Source organism: Pseudorca crassidens, chromosome 19 (assembly GCF_039906515.1).
Source record: "Pseudorca crassidens isolate mPseCra1 chromosome 19, mPseCra1.hap1, whole genome shotgun sequence".
In the NCBI taxonomy this organism is placed as follows: Eukaryota; Metazoa; Chordata; class Mammalia; order Artiodactyla; family Delphinidae; genus Pseudorca; species Pseudorca crassidens.
In genome coordinates, this window is record NC_090314.1 from 7,495,967 (window position 1) to 7,520,602 (window position 24,636).

At 50.4% G+C, this 24,636-nt stretch overlaps 1 protein-coding gene across 4 annotated transcripts in view; it reads right to left on the bottom strand.

Moving 5' to 3' along the window:
- Window positions 1-24,636, bottom strand: part of ARHGAP44 (Rho GTPase activating protein 44) — a 143,240-nt gene that overhangs the window by 10,941 nt on the left and 107,663 nt on the right. For all 4 annotated transcript variants that reach the window (XM_067715606.1, XM_067715605.1, XM_067715608.1 and 1 more), the window contains exons 9-16: window positions 23,413-23,494; window positions 22,832-22,959; window positions 16,217-16,328; window positions 15,724-15,805; window positions 12,010-12,090; window positions 9,345-9,458; window positions 8,656-8,747; window positions 6,474-6,654 (exon numbers count right to left, since the gene is read on the bottom strand). In XM_067715606.1, coding sequence (XP_067571707.1) covers window positions 6,474-6,654; window positions 8,656-8,747; window positions 9,345-9,458; window positions 12,010-12,090; window positions 15,724-15,805; window positions 16,217-16,328; window positions 22,832-22,959; window positions 23,413-23,494 — 872 coding nt within the window. The remainder of the gene's footprint in view (window positions 1-6,473; window positions 6,655-8,655; window positions 8,748-9,344; window positions 9,459-12,009; window positions 12,091-15,723; window positions 15,806-16,216; window positions 16,329-22,831; window positions 22,960-23,412; window positions 23,495-24,636) is intronic.

Consider the following 24,636-nt stretch of genomic DNA (forward strand, 5'->3'; position numbering starts at 1 on the left):
TGCGCCCTCCTTGGGACACACAGCTTGTCCCTGTCAAGGTCTGTCTTGTCTCTTGTGTCTGTCAAGGCTAAGCCTGGGGCTTTTACTGAAATTGTTTTTGGTCTTTCCAGTTAAAGTGACTTTGTACGGGTGAAAAATCATCCTACCGCTGCAGGGGAGTAAAGAGAGAAGCCAAAGAGCTGACACTGGTCAGGAATAAGGGAGGAAAAAAATCCATGGAAGCGGCAGTCCGCTCTCTTCTCAGTTAATGATTTAGAAGGTGGTTGATGCCTTCCTCGGGTCTAGGAGGTAACTGGTTCCACGGTACACAGTCGAGGCCTTCACTGACTAAGGCCAGAGCCAATCCTTCCAGTATCAAGGGAGACACGGACCTTCACGCAGGGAGAACACCAGCCAGCACCGGTCTCCCCTGCGTACGTGCACAGACGGTCGTACTCACACCCACGCTGGTCAGAAGCAAAGAGCTATTACACCATGACATTCTAGCCACCTCACAGAGGGGCAGCAAGAGTCACAGAAAAGGTCCATGTTTGGGGATCGGCTGTAGCAGGTGGGATGTGGGTTCTTTAAGGAAATGTACGGGGACGGACCCTCCGTGAGGCGCACAGAGGAGAACGATGCTACAGCCGCGCACATAGGGGACGGACGGCTTCTGACACTCTTTCCCCTGGGGGCGGGGACCCAGAGACCCCTTCCTGTCGAGTGTCACTGTTAATATTTCTCATCTCCAAGGCATCTTGGGGGCGGTCAGTCTCTCTCCAGGACCCACCTTGCAAGTCATCTTGCTTCTGAGGACTCTCCACCAATACACAAGCACCTTCTGTACGAGATCCAATCACCCCTGGAGGCCACTCAAAACTCTGGGACAGGGTCCAACTGCGCCCCCCGGTATTTAAAGTGGGCTGCAGGGGGGTATCAAACTATGCCCCTTGGGCTTCCAAGTTTATCAGGCTGAAAAAGAGCAAACGGCTTAACATTCCACTTGGGGAAGCAAGCTCATACCACTCAGCTGCAGTGTCGGCAAGGAGGGCGGGATTTCTCCCGTGGTGACCAACAGAAGCCCTAGAGGCTGGGGGTCTCGCGCTGTGCTCTCTTCCTTACCCTGTTATCTCTCACTTAGGAAGACCTTCCCCATCTGGGATGGGAGGCGTGGGCTTTGGGATCAGGGCTGGGGGGGGACACCTTCTATTTCCAAACACACCTTCCAGCACTGGTGACCCCAGACACCAGGCTCCCTGGTGATCTTCTCCTGGCTTACCCAGGGGAGGGCATGGTCGGGGGGGAGGACCAACGAGACCCGCTACATATCACCATCGGCAAAGCACCAGCAACCAACAGTCCAGAGGTGAAATGCACACGCCTGCTTTTATAAGGAGACGGCTGTGCCGACTGTGATCACCACTCTCCCAGCGGAAGTGACTTTCATATGGGAAGCCGCGTCCTCTGTGTCCAGGAACCACACATCAAAGGTTCACTGACATTTTCAAAAGGCAATAAAAATCTTTTTTTTCTTTCTCAAGTCTTTGTATAGACATACACTTCTATTTCACTTGGGTAAGTATCTAGGGATAGAATGGCTGAATCACATGGTGGGTCAATGTTTAACTTTTGCAGAAACTGCTGAAGTGTTTTGCAAAGTGGTTGTTCTATTTTACAGTCCCGCCAGTATTCTGTGAGCGTCCTAGTTCCTTCATATAAAAGGCAAGAAAAATCTTTACAGAGCGAATCAATCACAGGGGCAACAGCAAGACGCTCAGAGGCCTCAAAGCATATTACGTTCAGAAGCAAATGAAGATTCGCTTGGAAGATTGGTAGATGTAAGTGTCTGAACGTCTAGCGAGAACTCCATCCAAAGACAAAAATGACAAAATTGCTTGGCACGCTGCTGAGAGGGGGGCGCTATTCAGAGGTGGAAGAATACAACCAGGTTATGTAAGCAGGTCACAAGTTTCTGCTCATTGTTTTATCACATAAAGCAGCAACAGTCGCCACAATCAAAGAACTTGCGTGTTATTTAAAAATAACTGGGGCTTCCCTGGTGGCGCAGTGGTTAAGAATCCGCCTGCCAGTGCAGGGGACACGGGTTTGAGCCCTGGTCCGGGAAGATCTCACATGCCGCGGAGCAACTAAGCCTGCACGCCACAACTACTGAGCCCACGTGCCACAACTACTGAAGCCCGCGCGCCTAGAGCCCGTGCTCCGCAACAAGAGAAGCCACCGCAGTGAGAAGCCCGCGGCCCGCAACGAAGAGTAGCCCCCGCTCGCCACAACTAGAGAAAGCCCGCGCGCGGCAATGAAGACCCAACACAGCCTAAATAAATAAATAAATAATAAAATAAAATAAAAATGACCAAGTTCAATCAACCAGAAACCACCAACTCCCTCAGAAGTCACTGCACAGATACCCACATCTCGTATGGATGTCAAAGATTTCCCACGGCCACTGCTTCCGGTGAAAACGAGAAGAGCTTGGTTTTCGGATCCCTTTATGGCTGAATCAAGGGAGAAGCGAGAAGCCAGAGGCCAGGAAGAACCTCCGAGAAGCAAAGGGTTTGGAAATCAATAAGCAGAAGGCAGGGGCACGTGGCAGAGTCCCGGAGGGCACCTGGGCAGAGCCTCCCTTCTGGACTTCCTGGGTCTTCTCAAGAGGGAGCCAGGTGATGGGAGGCGAGCGCCTGCAGCGTGTGGGGAGCTGACCCTGAGACGCGTGGCTCCCTGTAGGGTAAGGTGACGAGGGGCAGGGAATTCAGGCTTCTCACGCCCGCTCACCCTCAGGATTAACGCCGGGCAGCTGGCAAACCCTCACCTTGGCGAGGCAGCCCCGCTGAAGCCTACGTCACCCTGCTTCACTCCTCCCAGTCTACAGGGACCTCACGTTTGCAGGGAACTTACCCTAAGCTGCACTTTGTATTTTTCCATGAGAGACTGTATCATGGAACAGGTCTCCTTGATTCAGGAAACGGAATGGCATTCCTGTTTTAAAGTCTGTAACCTGGCAGGCCACACAGGGAAAAGAGAAGATCTAGGACCTTAAAAATTAGGAGAAAAAGGCCTGCCCCAGGAAAAAAAAAAAAATTCTGAAAGTTGGAGATTCCAGCATAAGAACAGGTATCTACAGAGAGAACACATGTATGACTGAGAACAGAAGTTTGCTGTGGACCATTCCAGGTGATGAGCTGTCAGGAGTTAGTGGTTGTTTTCTGTTTTTCTTTTGGCCTCTGTAGGGTTGACATCTGTCATGCTGTTTTTATTTTATTCATTTTTGGCTGTGCTATGCGGCACGTGCGATCTTAGTTCCCTGACCAGGGATTGAACCCGTGCCCCCTGCAGTGGAAGCGCAGAGTCCTAACCACTGGACCGCCAGGGAAGCCCCCTGTCATGCTGTTTTTGAATCCTGGTCAGGAACAGTCCTAACCAGAGATGTCAGCCAACGTATGGATTTGAGGTATTCAAGTCTACACAGATCGGAAAGGTTGAGATTTTTGTTCTAGAGATCAGTTACACTTGGGAAAAGGCCCACCAAGAGAAAGGAGGAAAGAAAATCTGGTATCTCCCCCAAAACCCACAGAAGCTTTGGGAGTTCCCGCACCGTTTAGGGTGAACTTGGAGGTCGGGGAGCAGTGGCAGGACGGGTGCCAAGGTGAATGATGAATAAGAAGGATCCTAAAAATCCTGGCTTGACCTTGTCTAAGGCCAAAATCCGGTACTTCCAGCTCCTCTAGGGATAATTCCTCTCCTAAATGCCTAACAACAAAGTTTCTTCACCTCCCCAGTACAAATAAAACCTGGGGTCACCTGGCAACAGTTCACAGACCTGGTCTCAGAATCCACAGATGTGTAAATCCTGGAAATGTGGAAGCAGAGGCAGGGCCTGGGCCAAGAATGCACCTCCCAAAGGCCCAGCTGACCAATCCAACCCCCGCATATGAGTCAAGGTTTCCCCTGGTTCCCAGAACTTTCTAGGTAAGCTTGTTTTGCCCCAGGTTCGGGCTCTCTCTGAAGTAACATTCCTGCGCCCCCCTGTCCACGACATAAACCCCTTTCAGGGTGGCTGTCTCTTGAAGGCTCTCCGTCCTTCCACTAGGTCTGCAGAGGACCTCAATATCCACAACTGAAAACAACAGGTCCCTTGCAACATGAGTTCTGACCGTCTCGTGACAACAGGCTTTGTGACCTAATAAACTCGGGAAATGACGCCACAGGCCCTTGTGAAGATGCATGGCACGTCACAGCGCGTAGAAGACGCTGAGAAGTCACACACTCAAGAAAGCGGTTTCAACGCGTTGAATCCTGTGTTTCAGGAACACATGAGACCCCAGATTTCCCTCTCCTTGCCTCCTGCCCCAACATAACCTAGCATTAGTGGAACTAGCGTTCCATAGAGCACTGTTCAGATCGCTCCCGAACCTCTCAATTACATGTGCTTATTCCAAATTACAGAATGTCCAGGCTAAGGTCCGGGGGCAGGGGCGCTGGTGAGACAAGACCCCTGCAGGGCAGTTTCAAGCACAGGCTGAGGAGGAGTCACGCACTAAACTGAGCTCTGAGGGAGGCCGCTAGCCCTGGTGTAAATACCCTCGTGGATTCGGGGGCTGCTGTCGGCTGGCCCTGGTGGAGGCCCCTTAAGGATGAGAACGCAAGTGAAGTGGCTACAGGCACATCGGGTTTCAGGACGGGAAAGAGCAGCTGCACCGAGCTGCACGGGGGCAGAACGTTAGTATCCTTTTTTATTTTTTAAAGCTTGTTCTGATTATCTTTAGTTGCATAACAAACCACCCTCGAAATTCGGTAGCTTATTGATCCGGGCCACAAATCCACAATTTGGGGAGAGTTTGGCAGGGACAGATTGACTAGTCTGCACAGCACTGAGGTGGTTTGACTTGTGTAGTTCTGGCCTCTGCGTACCCCTAAAAACCCTCTGGTGGTAAGGCCCCAGCAGCATCTGGAAAGCTGCCTGCAGCCCCTGGGGCCCCAGTGGGATGGCAGTCTGTCCACGGAAATCCCAATGACCCCTGGCTCTTTATACTAAGAAGACCACACTGCAGGGGCCAGTGGATGTCGAACGCCCTGAGATTCCACAGTGATAACTTTCTCATGGAGGTCACCTGGATGGCTTTTCAGAGGGGACTGGGAATCAGGGTGGAGCCCACCTCTGATGCAGAAACACTTGGGACCAAAGGACCAGAACTGCCCCTCCAGGGCATCCCCCACCCCACCGCAAGAGACACTTCACACAGGAACTGAGTCGCTTAAATCTGAGTTTTAAAAACAAATTCCAATGCATTTGCTAGGTCTCTCGCTCTTTCTCTGCATCTCTGTCTCTCTCCCCCCGAGGCAAAGATCAGATTCTAAGTATGCTCTTTTTTTTTTAATAGATTGGTGAAATCTCCCCCTACTCCCTTTAACTTCTAAGAATTTCCAGCTTTTCTTTCCCCACCAGACAGAATACAATGAACAACAGCGCAGAGCAGAGAAACACCCCGCACCCGCCTCTCACGGGAAGGGTCTCTGGTGGGAAAGGGAACGAGCAGGGACACTGGACCTTGTGAACACTCCCCATCATCACAGCACACAGGTGTGGGTCTCCAAGGTCGACTCCCACTCAGAAGAGAAGAGGGGTGGAAAGTAAGGCTCACGTACCTCCACAGTTCTGGGTTTTTCGACCTTTCCTCTGTAGGACACATGAGCCGATGACTCAAGCCCACGTACGTGGGTGCCAGGGCTGAGCTGACACCTCCCACGGATCAGCTGTGCTCGTTAGGAAACCTGTTTACGCCCATTTGACTTCTTATGGGAATCACATCATGCAATTACACATTATGTGAACGGATTTAACGTGGGTGCAAGAGGGTCGTTCCTATGCGAATTAAGCTGGGCCCATTTATGAGTCTCGTAACAACCGCATCGAAGTAGGTGTAGGTGTCGATCATAAAAGACGGGAGAACAACTCTCGGAAACTTACAAGCATTTTACACTCAGATGGCTTCAAGGTTTAGGTTTTCAATCTGTTTTAAAGAGGCTGAAACTGGGAATGTTCAACTACACACTGCAGGTGTTACTGATGCCAGAATGTTGCTGAGGGGTGCAGACGAGCGGACCCATCGTCAGAATAGAACCGCTGAAGATTTGAGAATTGATGTACGTTTGTAAATTCTGAGTCAAAATAAAGTGTTTAGTATCTTTTTTTGTTCAGTGTCCCCTTTTGACCCACTTTTTTTTTCTTTTGATGAGAACTAATCAATATTGATCACAACTGTCAGCTCGGAAGGCTGCACTTACTTCCGTCCTGAAGGGTGGGAAGCGAGCCTAGCACCCTGAACAGCACAGATGGAGGCATCAAGAATGAACTGACGTGCTACCAGACACAACCCACTCAAACTGCTGCTGGTAAGTGCAGCCTTCCTGTCATCCCATCTGAATCAACCCCTCCGTCCCACAACCCCCAACACTGAGAAAGGGATGCTAGTTCATACCCATCCTTTTTGTAAAACTCCAGCATCATGTTATCCGTGGCAACGCTGAGGGGCCGGCGGGCCTGCTCGGGCTGGCGCCGGTCGGCAGGGTCCATGTCTGGGGAGGGCATCGAGCTGTAGTTGGCATTGTGGTTCACGTGCACCGGACTCCCGTAATTGCCCGTGATGTTGAACTCTATCTCTGCGGGGAAGACAGAATGGGTGCACATGGTCTGTGGGTCAGCCATAGCCTTCCTGGGCAGGAGGGAGATAGCAGAGATGGCCACTTCTTTATGTGTCACCCCTGAAAATCTTGTCCCATGGTTCAGTGCTAGATCATCTATTGATATTAATTCATCTTAATATAATTCATCCTATTACCAGGTGAACACATATGCTCACCTAGCGTGTAATACGATGGGCATTTAATAAAGCATTTTTCATCTGTGATTCACAAAACAAATTTAGCCAAATAGGAACAGATGGGTACTTTCTTTTTGAAAAAGGCAAAATAATCTATCTCAAACCTTATGTGTAAAAGTGAAATGCCAGAGCAGTCTAAATCATATCAGGAAAAAGAGCAATGCCCACTCTCAACACTGTTATTTGACACTACTGAAGAAGTGCTAGCCAATGCAATTAGTCAAGAAAAGAAAATAACAGGCAATATTATTATCTGTAGATGACGATGATGTCTTTCTGGAAAACCAAAGAGAAAAAGAAATTTTAAAGATTAGAAACAGAAAGAGATCTAAGATTGCGGGCTATCAAATGGATTCTAGTCTCATCCTTTCCCGGTCACAGCCTATTTATGTGCCATGACAGTGAATGAGCACAGAACTTACAGAATTCTGCCTTTCACTCCTACCTCCTATATTTCTTTATCCTGATTTCCTATCCTCACCCGACTGTGTCATCAATTGAACTCTTATTTCAGAGCTGTCACAGTCAAAACACATGAAGCCAAAAGACAATCAAACCTCTTTAATGTTTGATCAGCACTAAGTGATTACTTCTGATGAACAGAGCAGAGAATTATTAATATTATATCCCCACATGAGTTAACAGTCTGTTGTTGCACAGCCAAAAGCACACCCTTAATATTTACTAAACGTAAGGCACAGTACTTCTTTAAAAAGTTAACACTGAATTTAACGTAACAACTGCTGTCTGTCTCTTCAAAGCTGTCACCACTGCGAGTCATTCCCTTATCCAATGGTGCTTCCACGCTAAGAACATTTATGAAACTCCATCTTAGGGAGCTGTCTTGAGAGCTTCATTTTGAACGAGGTACAAAAAAAGAATCTTGTTGCCTCTGAGCCCCGTCTTCACATGCCGAGGGCAACTCCAAGGACACAGCCTAGCGCAACGAACGGATGGCACCCAGGTGATCCCTAAGCCCGGAATAAAAGTTCATGTTCATCTGCAAGCCACTCTCTCACTTTGTCCCAGCTTACCCTTCCCCCTCCCCGTGTCCTCAAGTCCATTCTCTAGTACTACCAAACGTAAAACAGATAGCTAGCGGGAAGCAGCCGCATAGCACAGGGAGATCAGCTTGGTGCTTTGTGACCACCTAGAGGGGTGGGATAGGAAGGGTGGGAGAGAGGGGGATGTAAGAGGGAGGAGATATGGGGATATATGTATATGTATAGCTGATTCACTTTGTTATACAGCAGAAACTAACACACCATTGTAGAGCAATTATACTCCAATAAAGATGTTAAAAAATATATATATGGAAAGGAGGCATGACTATTGCCAAAAAAAAGAAAAAAGTTCATGTTCACCTCAAATCCAGGTTCATCCTCTGCATCTACAGAGCATAACATCTTTTTTTTTTTCTGCTTCAGCATTTCATGATTGACAGATTTAAAGAAACTATGGTGTAGATGTTAGACCAATAAAATCTGAGGGCCTGGTTAGCACAGCACCTTCAGGCCAGAATTTCCCTTGACCAGGGATGAGAGTAAGAAGCTGACATGACTCGACCCCATTCTGAGTGGTGTATGTGTGCGTGTGCATGTGTGTGCGTGCGTGTGTGCGCATGTGTGCACGTGTGCTTGTGTGTAGGAGGATTAAAAACAAACCAATTATACACACACCTTTGGCCAGTGGTACTCAAAGGTTTCAGAGGTTCGGAACTCACAGCGACACTCCCATTTTCCACAGAAGCCCACTCCCACACCCAGATGCTGTCACGTACCCCCGGGGAAGAACCAGTCTGCGTGCTGGATGATGGGCTCGATGACCCCGACGATCTGCAGCGAGACTGTGGTCATCATCTCCGTGATGTTCCTGTGAGCACAGGACAGAGCGGGGCAGGGCGAGGTGAGCGGCCAAGGCAGGGAAGGGGCCCTGGACCAGAAGTCCGAGAGCAAGCATCCTCTCAGGAAGGACACTTCACCTTTCTGAACCTCTCTCCCCCTCTCCGGAATGCAGATACCCCAGAAGTCCTCCCTACAGGAGACGAGCAAGTAACATACTCAAAATCGCCAAGCATGAGGCACCTTTCGGTGTGAGGTATGATTCTCATAACTGCCGGGTTCATCCCCTTCCCAGCTCTGTTCTCCCTTTTGAGACAGCCCTCTGTCCCACAGATGCTGGGATGTGTGCTGTTCACAGGGGGCCAGGAAGAGCCTGCCGTGCCTAGTCTGACTCGGATGAGCTCAGAGAAGACCCTGACTGCAGGCCTAGCTCTGAGACTACCAACAGGAAAGATCTGAAGACTGCCGGGTCTCCTCCTGAGTCTAAAGAAGGAGCAGGCCAAGACAGACACATGACCTGACACATACATGAGGCTGGTGGATATCCGGGGCCCTGGCCATCCTGCCCAGGCCCCAGCAGCATCCTGCCCCCAACGTGACCCACACACCCCTTCCTCCCTGGACTCACCCTTCTGCTTGTGGCCACAGCAAGTTGGGTCCTAAGACAATTGCCATGTTACTGGGAGTCATCTTGTTGACATCTTGATATTCTGAGAGTTTGGATAAAAACTTGATCAAGTATCTGAAAGGAAGGGAGAAGGGCCAGGTTTAACAAGGGCTCAAAACCAGCCGTGGTCCCTCAGCATCGGGTGGAAACTTCTCTTACTGATAACAAGATTCATACATCCTACAATATAATCAAGACGTGTCACGCGTCAGGACACGAGAATGCTCCAACAACAGACGGACTCAGCTCTCCCTCAGCTGTCAACATTGGCTTCGACTAACCCTGGCCAGAAAAATTCTCCATCTTTCCTTTTGACCCACGGCACGATGACTGAAAGTCCTTCCTTCTTTTCAAACCTCTGTCACCTGTCACCCTCCCTGTGTGCGGAGGTGAGAAGCAGTTTGGTGGGGACATTTACATGCTAGGGGTGGCGTCCCCTGGGGTTAACCTCAGTGGGGCTCTGAGAGCCCATGAAGAAAAAGTTAAACCTAGACTTAGCATGTGGCCCAGCAATTCCACTCCTAGAGAAATATGTCCACACGCAAAGGTGGACACGAATGTTCCCAGCAGCATTATTCATCACAGCCAGAAAGGGGAGACCAGCCACATGTCCATTAAGGGATGAACAGATGAATCAAATGCAGTCCATCCGGACAAGAGAATACTCTTCAGCCCTAATAAGGAATGAAATACTGACACGTGCTACCACACGGAGGAACCTCAGGAGCGTGATGCCAAGTGAAAGAAGCCAGACGTGGAGACCCCACGCTGAATGGTTCCATCTCTATGAGGTGCCCAGCACAGGCAAACAGACACGGAACGTAGATGAGCGTTTGCCAAGGACTGGCTGGGCAGAAACGGGGAATGACTGCTACTGGGCACAGAGTTTCTCTTTGGGGTGATGAAAATGTTCTAAAATTAGACAGTGGTGATAGCTGCACAGCTCTACAGATCTACGAAAAGCCCTTCGGTTGTATGCTTTAAAAGGGCACGATGGTATATGAGTTGTATTTCAATAAAGCTATTATTTAAAAAAAATCAGCAAGTGAGCTGTGCACAAATGAGGCATAAAAAGAGACCACAGCAAACCCGCCGGGCCACGCGGAGGCCCCGGCCTCTGTTACACGGGCGGCGGGTCCAGCCCCCTTCTGCCCGGACAACGGTGAAGTGGTTCCTTCAGGAACTGCTGACTTACCTCCTGCCCACGGAGCAGAAGGACCGCAGAGGCCCCTAAAGCTGCCAGTGGGCCCCCTCTCCCCACAGCCTCTCCCGCCACGTCATACCCTCCAAGCGGCCGCACACGCCTGGACCAGGACGTGGGACCTGAGCTGAGTCAACCCACAGGCTGGCCGGTGGCCTAGCAACACCTGCAGAGTCATACCCATCTGATTCTTGCTGTTGGGATTTTGTTTTTCAATTTTGGATACATAAATTGACCAAGTTAAGCATTTTAAAGTGTATAACTCAGTAGCGTTAAACACTTTCACACTGTGATGCAACCATCACCACTACCCATCTCCAGAATTTTCCATCACCCCAAACTAAAACTCTGCACCCATTAAGTGACAGACCACCTGCTGCTTCACCCCCTCAAAGCCCCTGGCAACCACCATTCTACTTTCTGTCTCCATGAACTGACTGCTCTAGGTACCTCTTATGAGTAGAACTGTTCAGTATTTGTCCTTTTGTGTTTGGCTTCCCTCGGTTAGCGTAAAGCCTTCAAGGTTCATTCATGCTGTAGCAAGAATCAGAATGTCCTCCCTTTTGAAGGCTGGATATCGCATTGTATGTGTACTTTGTTTATGCATTTATCCATCACCAGACTTTCGGGCTGTTCCCACCTCTTGGCTATTGTGAATCACGCTGCCATTGACACAGGTGTACAAAATCAAGTCTCTACTTGCAAAATCTTTTGGGAATACATCCAGAAGTGGAATTGCTGGGCCGTACAGGAATTCTATGTGTAAGTCATGGAAAGTCGCTCCTGGGGTTTTTAACAGGAAAACAGAAATCATCAGGCAGATGGCAGCAGCAGCTGAAGCTGAAAATCTGCCTCTAAGGAAGTACCCAGGAGAGGGGCAGGGCCAGGGGCAATGCTGGCACAGACAACGGGATGAGGAAGCAGGAAGTGAAATCCTGGCAGTAGCAAGAAAAGGAAGAGACAGACTCGTGGGAAATTGCTGCTGAAAGGTGGAAACCACAGAATATTCTCCCGGCCTCTTCCTCCTGCAGCCTAGCTCCAGGACACACCTGCCAAGTCCAGCTCAGGGTCTGGTCAGCTTCTCCGCAGTGTCCACGGGCACCCATCTTTACAATAAACCCCCGATATCTGGAGACAGCCTGCATTCATCTTTGCTCCTTGCAAATCAAAGAACTTAACTGCATTAGCCAACAGCTGGCCAGGTAGCCTGCAAAGTCTCACCGTCCCTTTTAGTCTGTTTCCTCACGTGCAAAATGGTAATTCACAGCCTCCCAGGGCTGCCTGAGGTTGAAAAGAGACCCTGCATGTTAACCATGCTTTGGACACCATATAACACCATGCCTGCCAGTGACCATGCCTTTTGGCCCGGAAACACGTGTCTGAGGCTTAAATAACCTTGACCCAGTGTCTCCAGGGTCCACTCACCGGATGTTGTTGTAATTGGCCTTGGGCAATTTCTCACAAGCATTCCACAGAGCCTGGAGCCTCGTGTCCTGCTCCTGGATGCTGGGAAATTAACAGGAAAAGCCATTGGTTGAGCACGAATCGATGAAGTCCCACCGGGATTCATATTCACCAGCCATCGAAATATTTGAGAAAAAGGAACCAGCCGTTGTTAGTGATCATATCAGTAAACTATTATCATGCACATGTTTGGTTCTTATTATTTCCCCCTCTAAGGTCTCTTTCTGTCTTGCCTGGGCTATTTGAACAAAACTTCCCCTACACAGGTCACATGGCCCAGGTGAATGGGTGCCGGGGCAGCAGGTGAGGGAGGAGGGCAGAGGCCAGACACCTGGCCTCTGGAGTGGGCGGGGCTGTGGTGTCATCAGGAGGGCGATTCTGTCACAGCAACAGGACACCAGAAACAGGTCAACCCCACTTTCACACCACAGTGGCAGCTGACTGGCCTGTTCCACGGGTATTAGTTAATGCACATTAAGTGTCTTGTCATCTGGCACATAATAGATGCTCAATAAACACCTTCTGAACAAGTAAATTACATGAACTCATACAGACATAAGGACATCTGACCCTTGAAGACATAACTCAGAGATGGATAATTTCCATGACCAAAGGATTCTCTACTCTACAAAAAGATTTGCTCTAAAGGTTTCTTTATTGATAAACCCTGTAAGGATTAAAAGAAATTACTTATAGGACTACATTTTTAAATTTACTTTTCATGAAAACCTACATCAAGGCTGACACGGTTAGGAAGGCCTTATGTTCAAAGAACCTTTTCTCGAGAAAAACTAAAAAGCAAATGCCAACAGGGAGGCCCAGCTCTGACCCCTTGACCCGGGGCCCAAGGCAGGGCAGTGGCCATCGCTGGGTCCCCAGAAGTCCTCCCTCCCATCCTGACCCAGGCAAGAAAATCTCCGTTTTCCACTCCTCAGCCCTTGAAAGGGCAGATTCTGCCAAGACCTTCCCTTCAATAAAAATCAGCACCCACGTACCGAGGGTCTCCCGTGTGTCAGGCAGTGTCCCAAGGGCTGGGAATCAGGATGCAATCAGAGGAGACCGTTGCCTCCCCCGCCCGGCCCCACCAGCCCAGCTCACAACCTAACCAGCTACACAAACACAGCCTCGAACCCGCAGATCAGTTCTCCACAGAGAAAGAACACAGGGGATGGGACGGATCCTGACTGCCAGCTGCTTGACGACTGGGTGCCAGGAAGACGGGCCCAAAGAGTCCGAAGGAGCCCACCAGGCAAAGGTTTCGGGGGAACGGTCGCGTGCGAGGGGATGGCCAGCACGAAGAGGGAGAAAGCCTGCGAGTGACGGGAGCCTCGGGCCTTCCTGCCGCCTCTGGTAGGCCTGGCTCAGCCTCTGGGCTGCTCCGTGCTTCCTGCATGGAAACGCTCAGCACACGTGACCAGACAAGTCCCAGGCCACCTCGCCTGGCAGATCCCTCACTACTGCTCCTGCTGTCTCCCGCCAGTCCCCGCCCCGACTCCTGGATGGCCCGGCCAGAGGCAGAGCTTCCCTGAAGGCCAATCCCCCGTGAGGGTGAGTGCGGCTCTCTGGTGAGATCCAACTTCACCAAAGGTCAATGGTTATCAACCCAGTAGCCTTGGGAGCTTTGAAACAAAGAGAATTACACCAGACTCTCTGAAAAGGAGGTCCGGGCATGGAACCTAGGTATCTTTTAAAGCTTCGCAGGGGACTGATGCACACAGAGGGTTGAAGGTGGCTGTCCTGGGCAAAATTACCTTCCTTAGAGACTGTGGCCTCGGGGTGGCCGCCACCACCATGCCCAGAATCTCCACGCACAACATGCATCTCCTCCAGGGGCAGAAAGAAGCCTTTGCTTTCCCTTGGTTCCAAGACCTGAGCTCTTCGAGGCATCCGCTCACCCCTATTTCCTTTGTAAATCATCGGGAACGGTCTCTCTCTGATCCCCAAGCACCCGGCCGCCCTCTCCTCCTCCAGCTTGGAGTCATCAAGACCACTCCCACATTCATCAAATAAAAGGGGCAGCGTCCAACAAAAGATACGTCCTCACTCATCATCATGCCCAGGACCCCTGTGTCATTCTAGAGAGGCCTGGAGTGCCGTTAAGCATGTGGGCTCCGGAGCCGGACTCCTTGGACTCACATCCTCGTCCTGTCACTTATCAGACGGCAAGTAACCTGCCACGAACACCTGCTCTGTGACGCGACTTTCTTATCTATAAAATAGGGAAGACAGCACAACCGCCTTCGTAGGGTTGTTGTGAAAATCAGATGAGTTAAAAGCATATAATGAGCTTAGAACGATGACAAGCCTCTAATAAACACGCAACAAATGGCATCACCTGTGATTATTAGTGTCCCCGTGGGCTCTAAAACTCACTTTCCACCATGAGATGTAGGAATACCAGGCAGTCAGCCAGCCTTTTAAAATGCATCATCTCTATTCTACCTTGGATAAAAAACCAGAGGTGTGCACGGTAACCGGAGCGGGCTTTTTCTAGCTCTGCACACGCCAGCCTGGCTTCACTTCCAGGTCAGCTGGGTTCTCTTGCAGCCCCCGTTCTTACGGAAGCACATATGCACTCCAGCATCCTGTTGGAGCAGCTCGGCTGGCTGCTTTTCACTACTAAACCCCATGATCAGAGACCCCCAGGAGTCATCCTTTCATGGGCACCGAGCTCAGTCCTCCCATGAGATGTTCCTCTCCCTCCTGTATCTTTTTCTCCTGGACCATCTCCACCCTCATCTCTCCCAGCCTCTCTCTGGTGCCCGTTCTCCTGTGTCCTCCCTAGCCGTGTCCATTTACTCAGTAAACACTGATTCCTCCAAACAGTAGCATGTACTAAAGTCAGCTCTTACTGAGGGCCGAAGAAAATACATAATAAAATCCTAACCACGAATCAAGTGAGGAAGCAAGGAATCCCACGCTTCGGAGCTACACAGGTGACATGGCTGGGGCGACACCCGCTGAGCACCAGCCCCCCCGATCTCCATACCCCCACCTTCCCGACGCACGACCAGGGTCTGGGCCTCGTTCCTGCCACCTCCCTGCTGAGGCCCCCCCTCCAGGCTCACCTTCAGGAAAGTGGGGATGGTGTCCACTGCCCGGACATTGTATTTTGATATTAGTTGTTGTTAATATTTTTTACCTATTACAGATGAGGGTAAAGACCCCTGTCACCACTCCCTTGTCCTGCTCTTTTCTCCGGAAGGAATCATCCCCACCTGCCAGTGTGAGCCTTTCCAGAACCTTCTTTTATGCAGTTACACACTTATAGAGGCACTCCTAAAATTGTATCGTTTTGAGTGTGTTTTTTGTATTTCTTCTTTTTAAAACAACAGACCATCCTGTGGGTTCTTGGTAACTTTAGTTCACTCAAAATTAAATCTTCGTACCTCTACACGTGAGCAGGAATAGCTCTACCCGTTTTTCGCAGTGCCGCTGGGCATGTGAGAGTGTAGCTATACCGTATTTTATTCGGTCATTCCCTTCTGCTATTCAAGGTGACCGCACGACCAACACCCTGGTACACACTTCTCCGGGCACACGTACAAGCCTTTCCCCGTGACACATACCAAGAAAGGGATTCGCTGGATCCCAGGTGGCATGCTTTCACAATTTCCATAAAGACTCCCAAATAAACCACAACCCAGAAGACACCCCGAAACGTGCTGTACTCACTTAGAAGCCTGGATCCACTCATCGTAGAGCTCAAAAGTCATCAGAGGTTCTGGCAGCTCCCGGAGGTAAGATTTCAAAGCTCCTGGACATGAACACCATATGGTCCGTGAGCCACTGGGACACGGCAGAGACACATGCTACCAGCCAGCGCCATCACGGGGGCCACGTCTGGGGACGGTTCCCCGACCCACGTGACAAGGTCACACGGTGGCTGCCGCGTGACCGGATTCGAGGCTCTGGCGTGGCCGTGGGCCCTGGGCTGGTGACCACACGGGCCTCCCCCCTCATGTTTCCCACCCTCGCCCCTTCCCCTGGCACGTGGGGGATGGGAAGGCCTCCCTTCAAGGGCCACAGCCACCAGGGCTCAAGCGGGGTCCTGAGTGGACATGCCTGGAGCATGCTGGGAAGCCCGTGGCTCGAGTGGCCCCGACACGTGGCCGCACACCCTCCACGCCCACCCCTTCCCCGGAGCCCCCCCAGTAGTGAGGCCCACCTGCAATGGCGTGGGGATCTGCTGAGCACTCCTGCACGTCCACCACGCAGCAGTCCAGGGCAGCCTTCAGCTTCTTCAGCTTGGAGGCAGATGGGGCTACTCGGAAGAGGCCCTGCCGACAGGACAGGGGGTCACAGGGCAGCCTGAACCTCCAAGGCACAAAAGCAAAACGGACAGGCAGGGGTTTCCCCGGTGGCCCAGTGGTTAGGAATCCGCCTGCCAATGCAGGGCACACGGGTTCGAGCCCTGGTCCGGGAGGATCCCACATGCCGCGGAGCAGCTAAGCCCGTGCGCCATGGCTGCTGAGCCTGCGCTCTAGAGCCCGCGAGCCACAACTACTGAGCCCATGAGCCACAACTACTGAAGCCCACGTGCCTAGAGCCCATGGTCCGCAACAGAGAGAAGCCACCACAATGAGAAGCCCACACACCACAACAAAGAGTAGCCCCCGCTCAACGCAAGTAGAGAAAGCCCGCGCGCAGCAACAAAGACCCAACGCAGCCAACTAATAAATAAATAAATTTAATTAATTAATTAAAAACCTGACAGGCAGTCTACCCACCCCGTTCCTCCATGATCAACTAGGTGTATCCTTCTCGTCACCGTTTATCAATATTGGAGCGGCAGGACCCAAGCCTCGCCCACAGCTGTGTCCCCAGCGCCTAGTACGGGGTGACCCAGCGTTCTGGTTCAGTACGCATTTGTTGGATAAATGAACCCTGGGCACTTTGACTTCCTGTTCTTGTGTATTTAAGAGACATTTTGGAAAAACAAAAACACTAATTTGAAAAGATACATGCACTCCCATGTCCACAGCAGCGTTCTTTACAATTGCCAAGAAAGGGAAGCAAACTAAGTGTCCATCAACAGATAAACGGATAAAGAACATGCGGTGTATATATACAACGGAATATTACTCAGCTGTAAAAAGGAATGAAACTGTGTCATTTGCAGCAACATAGATGGACTTGGAGGGTATTATGCTAAGTGAAATAAGCCAGACAGAGAAAGACAAATACTGTATGATATCACTTATATGTGGGATCTAAAAAATACAACAAACTAGTGAAGATAACAAAAAAGAAGCAGACTCAACACATACAGAGAACAAACTAGTAGTTACTAATGGGGAGGGCCAATATAGGCATAGAGGATTGAGAGGTACAAGCTATTAGGTATAAAATAAGCTACAAGGATATATTGTACAACACAGGGCATACAGCCCATATTTTATAAAGACTATAAATGGAGTATAACCTTTAAAAATTGTGGATCACTATATTGTATACATGTAATTTATATAATATTGTACAGCAACTATACTTCAATTTAAAAAAAAGGATATATTTTGGAGAAAACTTTGACTGAGACTTGGTCAGAGCTGGAGGTCTAGGAGGTGGATGCATGCACAAAGGTCTACAGTGTGTGTGTGCGCACCTGTGTCTCTGTGTGTGTCCGTGTCTTTGTGTCTGTGTCTTTGTGTGTGTCTTTGTGTGTGTCTGTGTCTTTGTGTCTGTGTCTTTGGGTGTGTGTGTGTGTCTTTGTGTGTTCTGTGTCTGTGTGTGTCTGTGTCTTTGTGTGTGTCTGTGTCTTTGTGTGTATCTGTGTCTTTGTGTGTCTGTGTCTGTGTCTTTGTGTGTCTGTTTCTTTGTGGCTGTGTCTCTGTGTGTGTCTGTGTCTTTGTGTGTCTGTCTTTGTGTCTGTCTTTTGTGTGTCTGTGTCTTTTGTGTGTCCGTGTCTTTGTGTGTGTGTGTCTGTGTCTTTGTGTGTGTGTCCGTGTCTTTGTGTCTGTGTCTTTGTGTGTGTGTCTGTGTCTTTGTGTGTCTATGTCTTTGTGTCTGTCTTTGTGTGTCTGTGTCTTTGTGTGTCCGTGTCTTTGTGTGTCTTTGTGTGTGTGTGTGTCTTTGTGTGTGTGTCTGTGTCTTTGTGTCTGTGTGTATGTGTGTCTGTGTCTGTGTGTGTCTGTTTCTTTGTGTCCTTGTGTGTGTGTCTTTGTGTGTGTGTGTGTCTGTGTCTTTGTGTCTGTGTCTGTGTGTATGTGTGTCTGTGTCTGTGTGTGTTTCTTTGTGTCCTTGTGTGTGTGTCTCTGTGTGTGTCTGTGTCTTTGCGTGTGTGTCCGTGGCTTTGTGTCTGTCTTTGTGTGTGTGTGTCTTTGCGTGTGTATATGTCTTTGTGTCCGTGTCTTTGTGTGTCTGTGTCTTTGCGTGTGTCCGTGGCTTTGTGTGTGTGTGTCTCTGTGTGTGTCTGTGTCTTTGCGTGTGTGTCCGTGGCTTTGTGTCTGTCTTTGTGTGTGTGTGTCTTTGTGTGTCCGTGTCTTTGTGTGTGTGTGTCTTTGTGTGCCCGTGTCTTTGTGTGTGTCTTTGTGTGTGTGTGTCTTTGCGTGTGTATATGTCTTTGTGTGTGTCTTTGTGTGTGTGTGTCTTTGCGTGTGTATGTGTCTTTGTGTGTGTGTGTCTTTGTGTGTCCGTGTCTTTGTGTGTCCGTGTCTTTGTGTGTGTCTTTGTGTGTGTCTTTGCGTGTGTGTCCGTGTCTTTGTGTCCGTGGCTTTGTGTGTGTGTGTCTTTGCGTGTGTATATGTCTTTGTGTCTGTGTCTGTGTGTGTGTCTGTGTCTTTGCGTGTGTGTCCGTGGCTTTGTGTCTGTCTTTGTGTGTGTGTGTCTTTGTGTGTCCGTGTCTTTGTGTGTCCGTGTCTTTGTGTGTGTCTTTGTGTGTGTGTGTGTCTTTGTGTATGTCTGTGTGTCTGCGTATCTCAGGAGGCACAGGGCTACACCTTGAGGGACTCATCAAGGCCATGCCCTCGGGGGATGGGCAGACTGGGGGTGGTTACGAGGGAGCAACGCCTCTGCCTCCTGCAGTCCCTTCATGTTTTATTCTTAAAGTTACTTTCGAGTCATCGCCACCTCTTCCACGTGAACCGCTGCAAAAGTGAGCTACTGCCGTATAAAGGGAGAAGGAAGCCAGGGGCGTGTGGAAGGGGAGACACGAGCAGGTCAGAGTTGGAGGGGAGCCCCCAAGTCACAGGGAAGGTAGACGCGGGTGGAAGACCCATTGGTTCGTTTCACCTGCTCAGCTCCTGAATTCTATGATGCAGCCCAGACACTGAGACGCTGGCAGGATCCCCCTTGCTCCTTTAACTGTTTATGGCCACTCAGATTTCCAAGTTCCTTCAGAAGAAAACATGCCTCATCCGGAACACTGAGTTTTCTGCCTGCTAAGACTGCTAGCCCCCTTCTCAGGATAGGGTATGTCAGATAAATCGATGTCCAAAGCTCTATGGCATCCCCGTGAGGAAGCCTCATGAGCACGTTTAGACCAGTGCATACGTAAGGCTGCTGCAGCCCCAAAGCAGGCTGCACGTGCATGGAAGGTGCGGGCGAGACCCTCGTCAAGCCACGCCATGGCCCTGGGGGGGAGAGCAACCACACCCGGTGATGGGCGGAGTCAAAGCCAAGGCGGCAGAGTTTTCAAAGGGAAGCTTTTAGATTTCTGACGGTGTCACAGACGGCTGCTTCATGCAGTGACAAACACCGGGGGTGCAGGGGTGGGAGAGTTGTTAAAATAGCTCGTGAGTCCAGTTTTGGGGGCGTGAGAGGACAATCTGCATGGAAATGTTGAGGACATGGCAGAAAACTCAGGAGTGGAGCCCACAGGAGGACGAGAACCCCGAGTCCTCACTAAGGGCAGGCGAAGCTCTCAGAGAGGGTGAGAGCACCGCAGCAGAGATCAGAGTGAGCAGAGGGCAGGGCCGGGTGGTGCAGATTCCCCCCGCTGCTGCCCTGATGCTGCCGGCAGGGGTGGGGGGGACCCAGGAGTCCAGGGAAGAGCTGGTTTCAAGGACGACTATGTTAGCAACTTCACAGGCAGTGATGGCCAAGGCGGCTGAACTAAGTCATGGGAAGTAGCAGTGGGGATCCCTGGGGACCACTGAGCGCAGCTTCAGCCCAGTCGTGGGGGCAGAAGAGACCAAAAAAAGAAGAGGAGTGAGTGAGTGAGTGGTGGTGAGGATGCAGGAGCAACAGATGATGAGAGCTACTTCAAGAAACTGGGTAGCACAAGCCACTACGGAGAACAGGATGGAGGTTCCTTAAAAAACTCAAAATAGAGTTGTCATATGATCCAGCAATGCCAGTTCTGGGCACATATCCAGAGAAAACTCTAACTAACAGAGATACATGACCCCCTATGTTCATAGCACCACTATTCACAACAGCCAAGACATGGAAGCAACCTAAATGTCCATCAACAGATGCATGGATAAAGAAGATGTGGTCTATATATACAATGGAATACTACTCAGCCATAAAAAAAGAATGAAACAATGCCCTTCGCAGCAACGTGGATGGACCTAGAGACTATCATTCTAAGCGAAGTAAGTCAGACAGAGAAAGACAAATATCACAGGATATCACTTATATGTGGAATCTAAAAAAATGATACAAATGAACTTATTTACAAAACAGAAACAGACTCACAGACTTAGAAAACAAACTATGGTTACCAAAGAGGAACGGGGGTGGGGGAGGGATAAACTAGGAGTTGGGGATTAGCAGATACAAACTACAATACATAAAAGAGATAAACAACAAGGTCTACTGTATAGCACAGGGGACTATATTCAATATCCTGCAGTAAATCATAATGGAAAAGAATATGAAAAATATATATGGATAACTGAACTTTGCTGTACACTTGAAACTAACACAACATGGTATAAATCAATGATACTTCAATAAAAAATAAGTAAAATAAAAAATTTTAAAAAAGAAATTGGGTAGCATAAAACACAAAACCAAAGTGCAAGGGAAGGAACATGAGGCTGTGGTTGGATTGAGAGAAGAGATTTTTCTAGGCTTGGGGCAACCTGAGCCTACTTGTTATTAAAGAAGAGCTGAAGCAAAGCTGGAGGGTGGGGCGGACAACGCAAGTGAGAGTGAGGCCTGGTGAGAGGCGGAAAGGTCCGGAAATAGCAGGTGGGAGAGTCAGGAGACAACACGGGAGAAGTCGGAGGACCTGATCTTCCAGACCCTGTTCACACTGAGTCGGCATGTGAAGGCAGCAATAAATTCTTTTCACTTTTTTATAGAATAATACTGCACAGTTACATTTAGAAACGTTCCTTATCTTTCAGAGACACACACACTGAAGTCCTGCAGATGCAATGACAGAATGTCTGGGATAGGCTTCAAAACGTCCAGCCAGGGGCTGGGGCGGAAGGTGAAGGTAGAGATGGACCTGACTGACCATAAGGCAGATGATGAGGTGCAGTATCTTCTCTTGTCTTTCAGTTTTTCCATAATTACAAACAAATGATGGGGAAAGAATAAGCCAAGTTCACCTCCCTCCATGAAACCATCCCTCAGGGGCTGAAGAGACCTTATCATCTTTTCACTGATAATATACATGAAGATGCCTGGCACTTAAAATGGGGTAAAAAACCCATTTATTCCCATCCCTTCCTAATAGCTGAATCTAAAACACACCTGGCTTACAGGGGGCAGCAGACATACAGCTTCATCGTTCGTCAGCTTCCTCCCCTTCTGCCCACTCCCTCTCTGCCCCCCGGACCTAGTGATACTTAGAGTGCTTATTGACTGTTCTGAATGAATCAGGTTTATGTGACAGATGCTAGACTCCTCTCCCCTCATAAATTCATAAGCCCCCATCTCACTCTTTTATATTTTGCTCAGTAATAAATGCCCTAATACTGATTGGCTGACCAGATTAAAGGAAGATGGAGTAATGATTTTTAAATTGCCTGTATAAGAAGCCAAAGATGAGGTCTATCTCCCAGGAAAACATTTACACAACAAGAAAAACAAAAGTCACCAATGTCTCTTTACATGTGGCTCATACGAAATGCTTTCTAATGTCTGTATCAATCATATTTTCAGGATCTCTATAAAAAGGTTATGATCAAAAATGTTAAAAGGTCTATTTTTTCAATTAGAGAAAGAGGAGGTGGAGGATCAGAGGGGGAAGGAAGGGGAGGGGGAGGAGGAGGGGGAGGAGGGGGAGGAGGAGGGGGAGGAGGGGAGGGGAGGAAGAGGGGGAGGAGGGGAGGGGAGGAGGAGGGGAGGGGAGGGGAGGAGGGGGAGGGGAGGGGAGGAGGGGGAGGGGAGGGGGAGAGGGGAGGGGGAGGGGGAGGAGGGGAGGGGGGAGGGGGAGGAGGGGAGGGGGAGGGGGAGGGGAGGGGAGGGGGGAGGGGGAGGAGGGGAGGGGAGGAGGGGGAGGGGGAGGGGGAGGAGGGGAGGGGAGGGGGAGGGGGAGGGGGAGGAGGGGAGGGGGAGGAGGGGAGGGGGAGGAGGGGAGGGGGAGGAGGGGGAGGGGAGGAAAATGCCCCAACCAGGTTAAAAATGCAGAAAGAAGGGCGAGAGCGGGGCTGTAAGATCCTCAGGGCCAGTGGTATCATTTCCCGCAATCCACCACTGTCCCCAGAGAGCGAAGGCTCATGAGAGAAAGCAGGACTGGTTTCAGGAAGGGCAGCTGTACCACATCTTCATGGGTTTGGGTTTGTGGGGTTGGGCGAGGACAGTAACACAGAAGGAGACCCCAGAGGCTCCATCTCGCGGACGAGGAGACCTGCTCAAGGCAGAGCTCGGCTGTGCCCAGACCCACCTCCTCCTGCATCCCACACTCCAGCAGCATCGTCACACACGCCTCGATAGGGAAGGCAATCTCCCGGCCGCTGATCAGGAGGTGCTCCTCCAGGGGCTTCCCGAAGGAAGGTTTCTCCACCCAGGCCTCTGTCGGGGGGAGTGGAGCAAGAGAGGGGTCAGTGAAAGGGGTCAGTGGAGGTCACCCATGCGGGCATCTTCCCCTCCTCTGCTCACACAGATTCTCCTAAGTCTACCAAAGACACGGAGCCCAGCTGAGTCTCCATTCTTGGGGTTTTGGGGGATGATGGGGGGAGTGGGTGGAATGGAAGGCCAGCCCATGTGAGCAGAGCCGGTGGGCTTCCTGTCACCCACGCACCTCCACGCATGCCCATGCACACCCGACTCATCCCCGTGGGGCAGTGTGTGTGAGTGTGCTTGGCTTCACTGCCGCTGGGGCAAGGCACCTGCTAGGGGAGGTCCTGGGGCTCATCTAAACGTGGCACTGCTCGGGATGCAGCAGGTGAGCCAAGCACAGGGCACCAGGCTTCTCTGGGAAGCAGGCTCCCCAGCCTCCCCGGTCCCGGCAAGGTCTGCACTCACCCTGCTGTGCTTTTATCTGAGGCAACACGGCCTGCAGGAGCGTCAGCGACTTCCTGTGGTACTCGGCCTGCACTTCTATGAGCTGAGGAAACACAAGAGTGAGCATTACCCTTCACTGAAGGGTGGGGAGCACAGGCTGCCGCGCCATTGGGGTGCCCTGCTCTCGCCTCCATCCACCCGCGATGAGGGGCATGTGTCTCCTTAGCCTCTGCGGCAGGGAAGTGACCACACATGGAAGTCTGGAAAGCAGGGGAATCGGGGGGGAAGACAGGACACCCCAGGGCTGAGCCTGCCCTCACCGTCACCCCACCTAGTGAGCACCCCGCCCCCAGTTCTCCCGGCAAAAGCACCGAAGAGGTGCAACAATGAAGGACTATAAAATGGAGAACACATTCAGAAATCCGTGTGCCTGTGAGATGGCGCTAAGTGCCACGAGCCTCTATGTATCTTGATTTCTGCCAGAACAGTTCAAGATATAACTGGTCGGAAGACACGTGCTTGCTCCACAATCCTCTTCAAGTGTCTCGGGAGGTAAAACTGCTTTGGTTATCGTGATGCAGGCCAAAGAGCAAAGTCCTTCAAGATGTTCTAGTTTGCCCATCTCACTACTAAAAAAGCTGCTGAAATGGTGATAAGAGCAGAGGAAAACCTGTGAACAACAGTCACTTCATTTATTTTCTGAATCTCTACCTCCTCCTCCTCCAAAAAAAATTGCGCATGTGTGAGGGAAAAGGTGGGAGTCACTCTGCTGAGAAGTCTGGTGTGAAGAGTAGCTTCTGTGATCCCCAAGGAAGACGAAAAGGGAATTTTTAAAAAATCAGAATGTTGCAATAAATGGTGCCCAAATGGCAATGAGGTAAGCTAATAATGCTTGGAATGTCAACAATGTCATTCGTTTCAGAAACTCTAAAATGAAATATTATCTTCGCAAATAAAACTGATGGAATATACTTGAAAATTACTGTGCGCGGGCTTTCTCCAGTCGCGGCGAGCGGGGGCTACTCTTCGTTGTGGTGCGTGGGCTTCTCATTGCGGTGGCTTCTCTTGTTGCGGAGCACGGGCTCTAGGCACATGGGCTTCAGTAGTTGTGGCTCGCAGGCTCTAGAGCGCAGGCTCAGCAGTTGCAGCTCAAGGGCTTAGTCGCTCCACGGCATGTGGGATCTTCCCGGACCAGGGCTCGAACCTGTGTCCCCCGCATTAGCAGGCGATTCTTAACCACTGCGC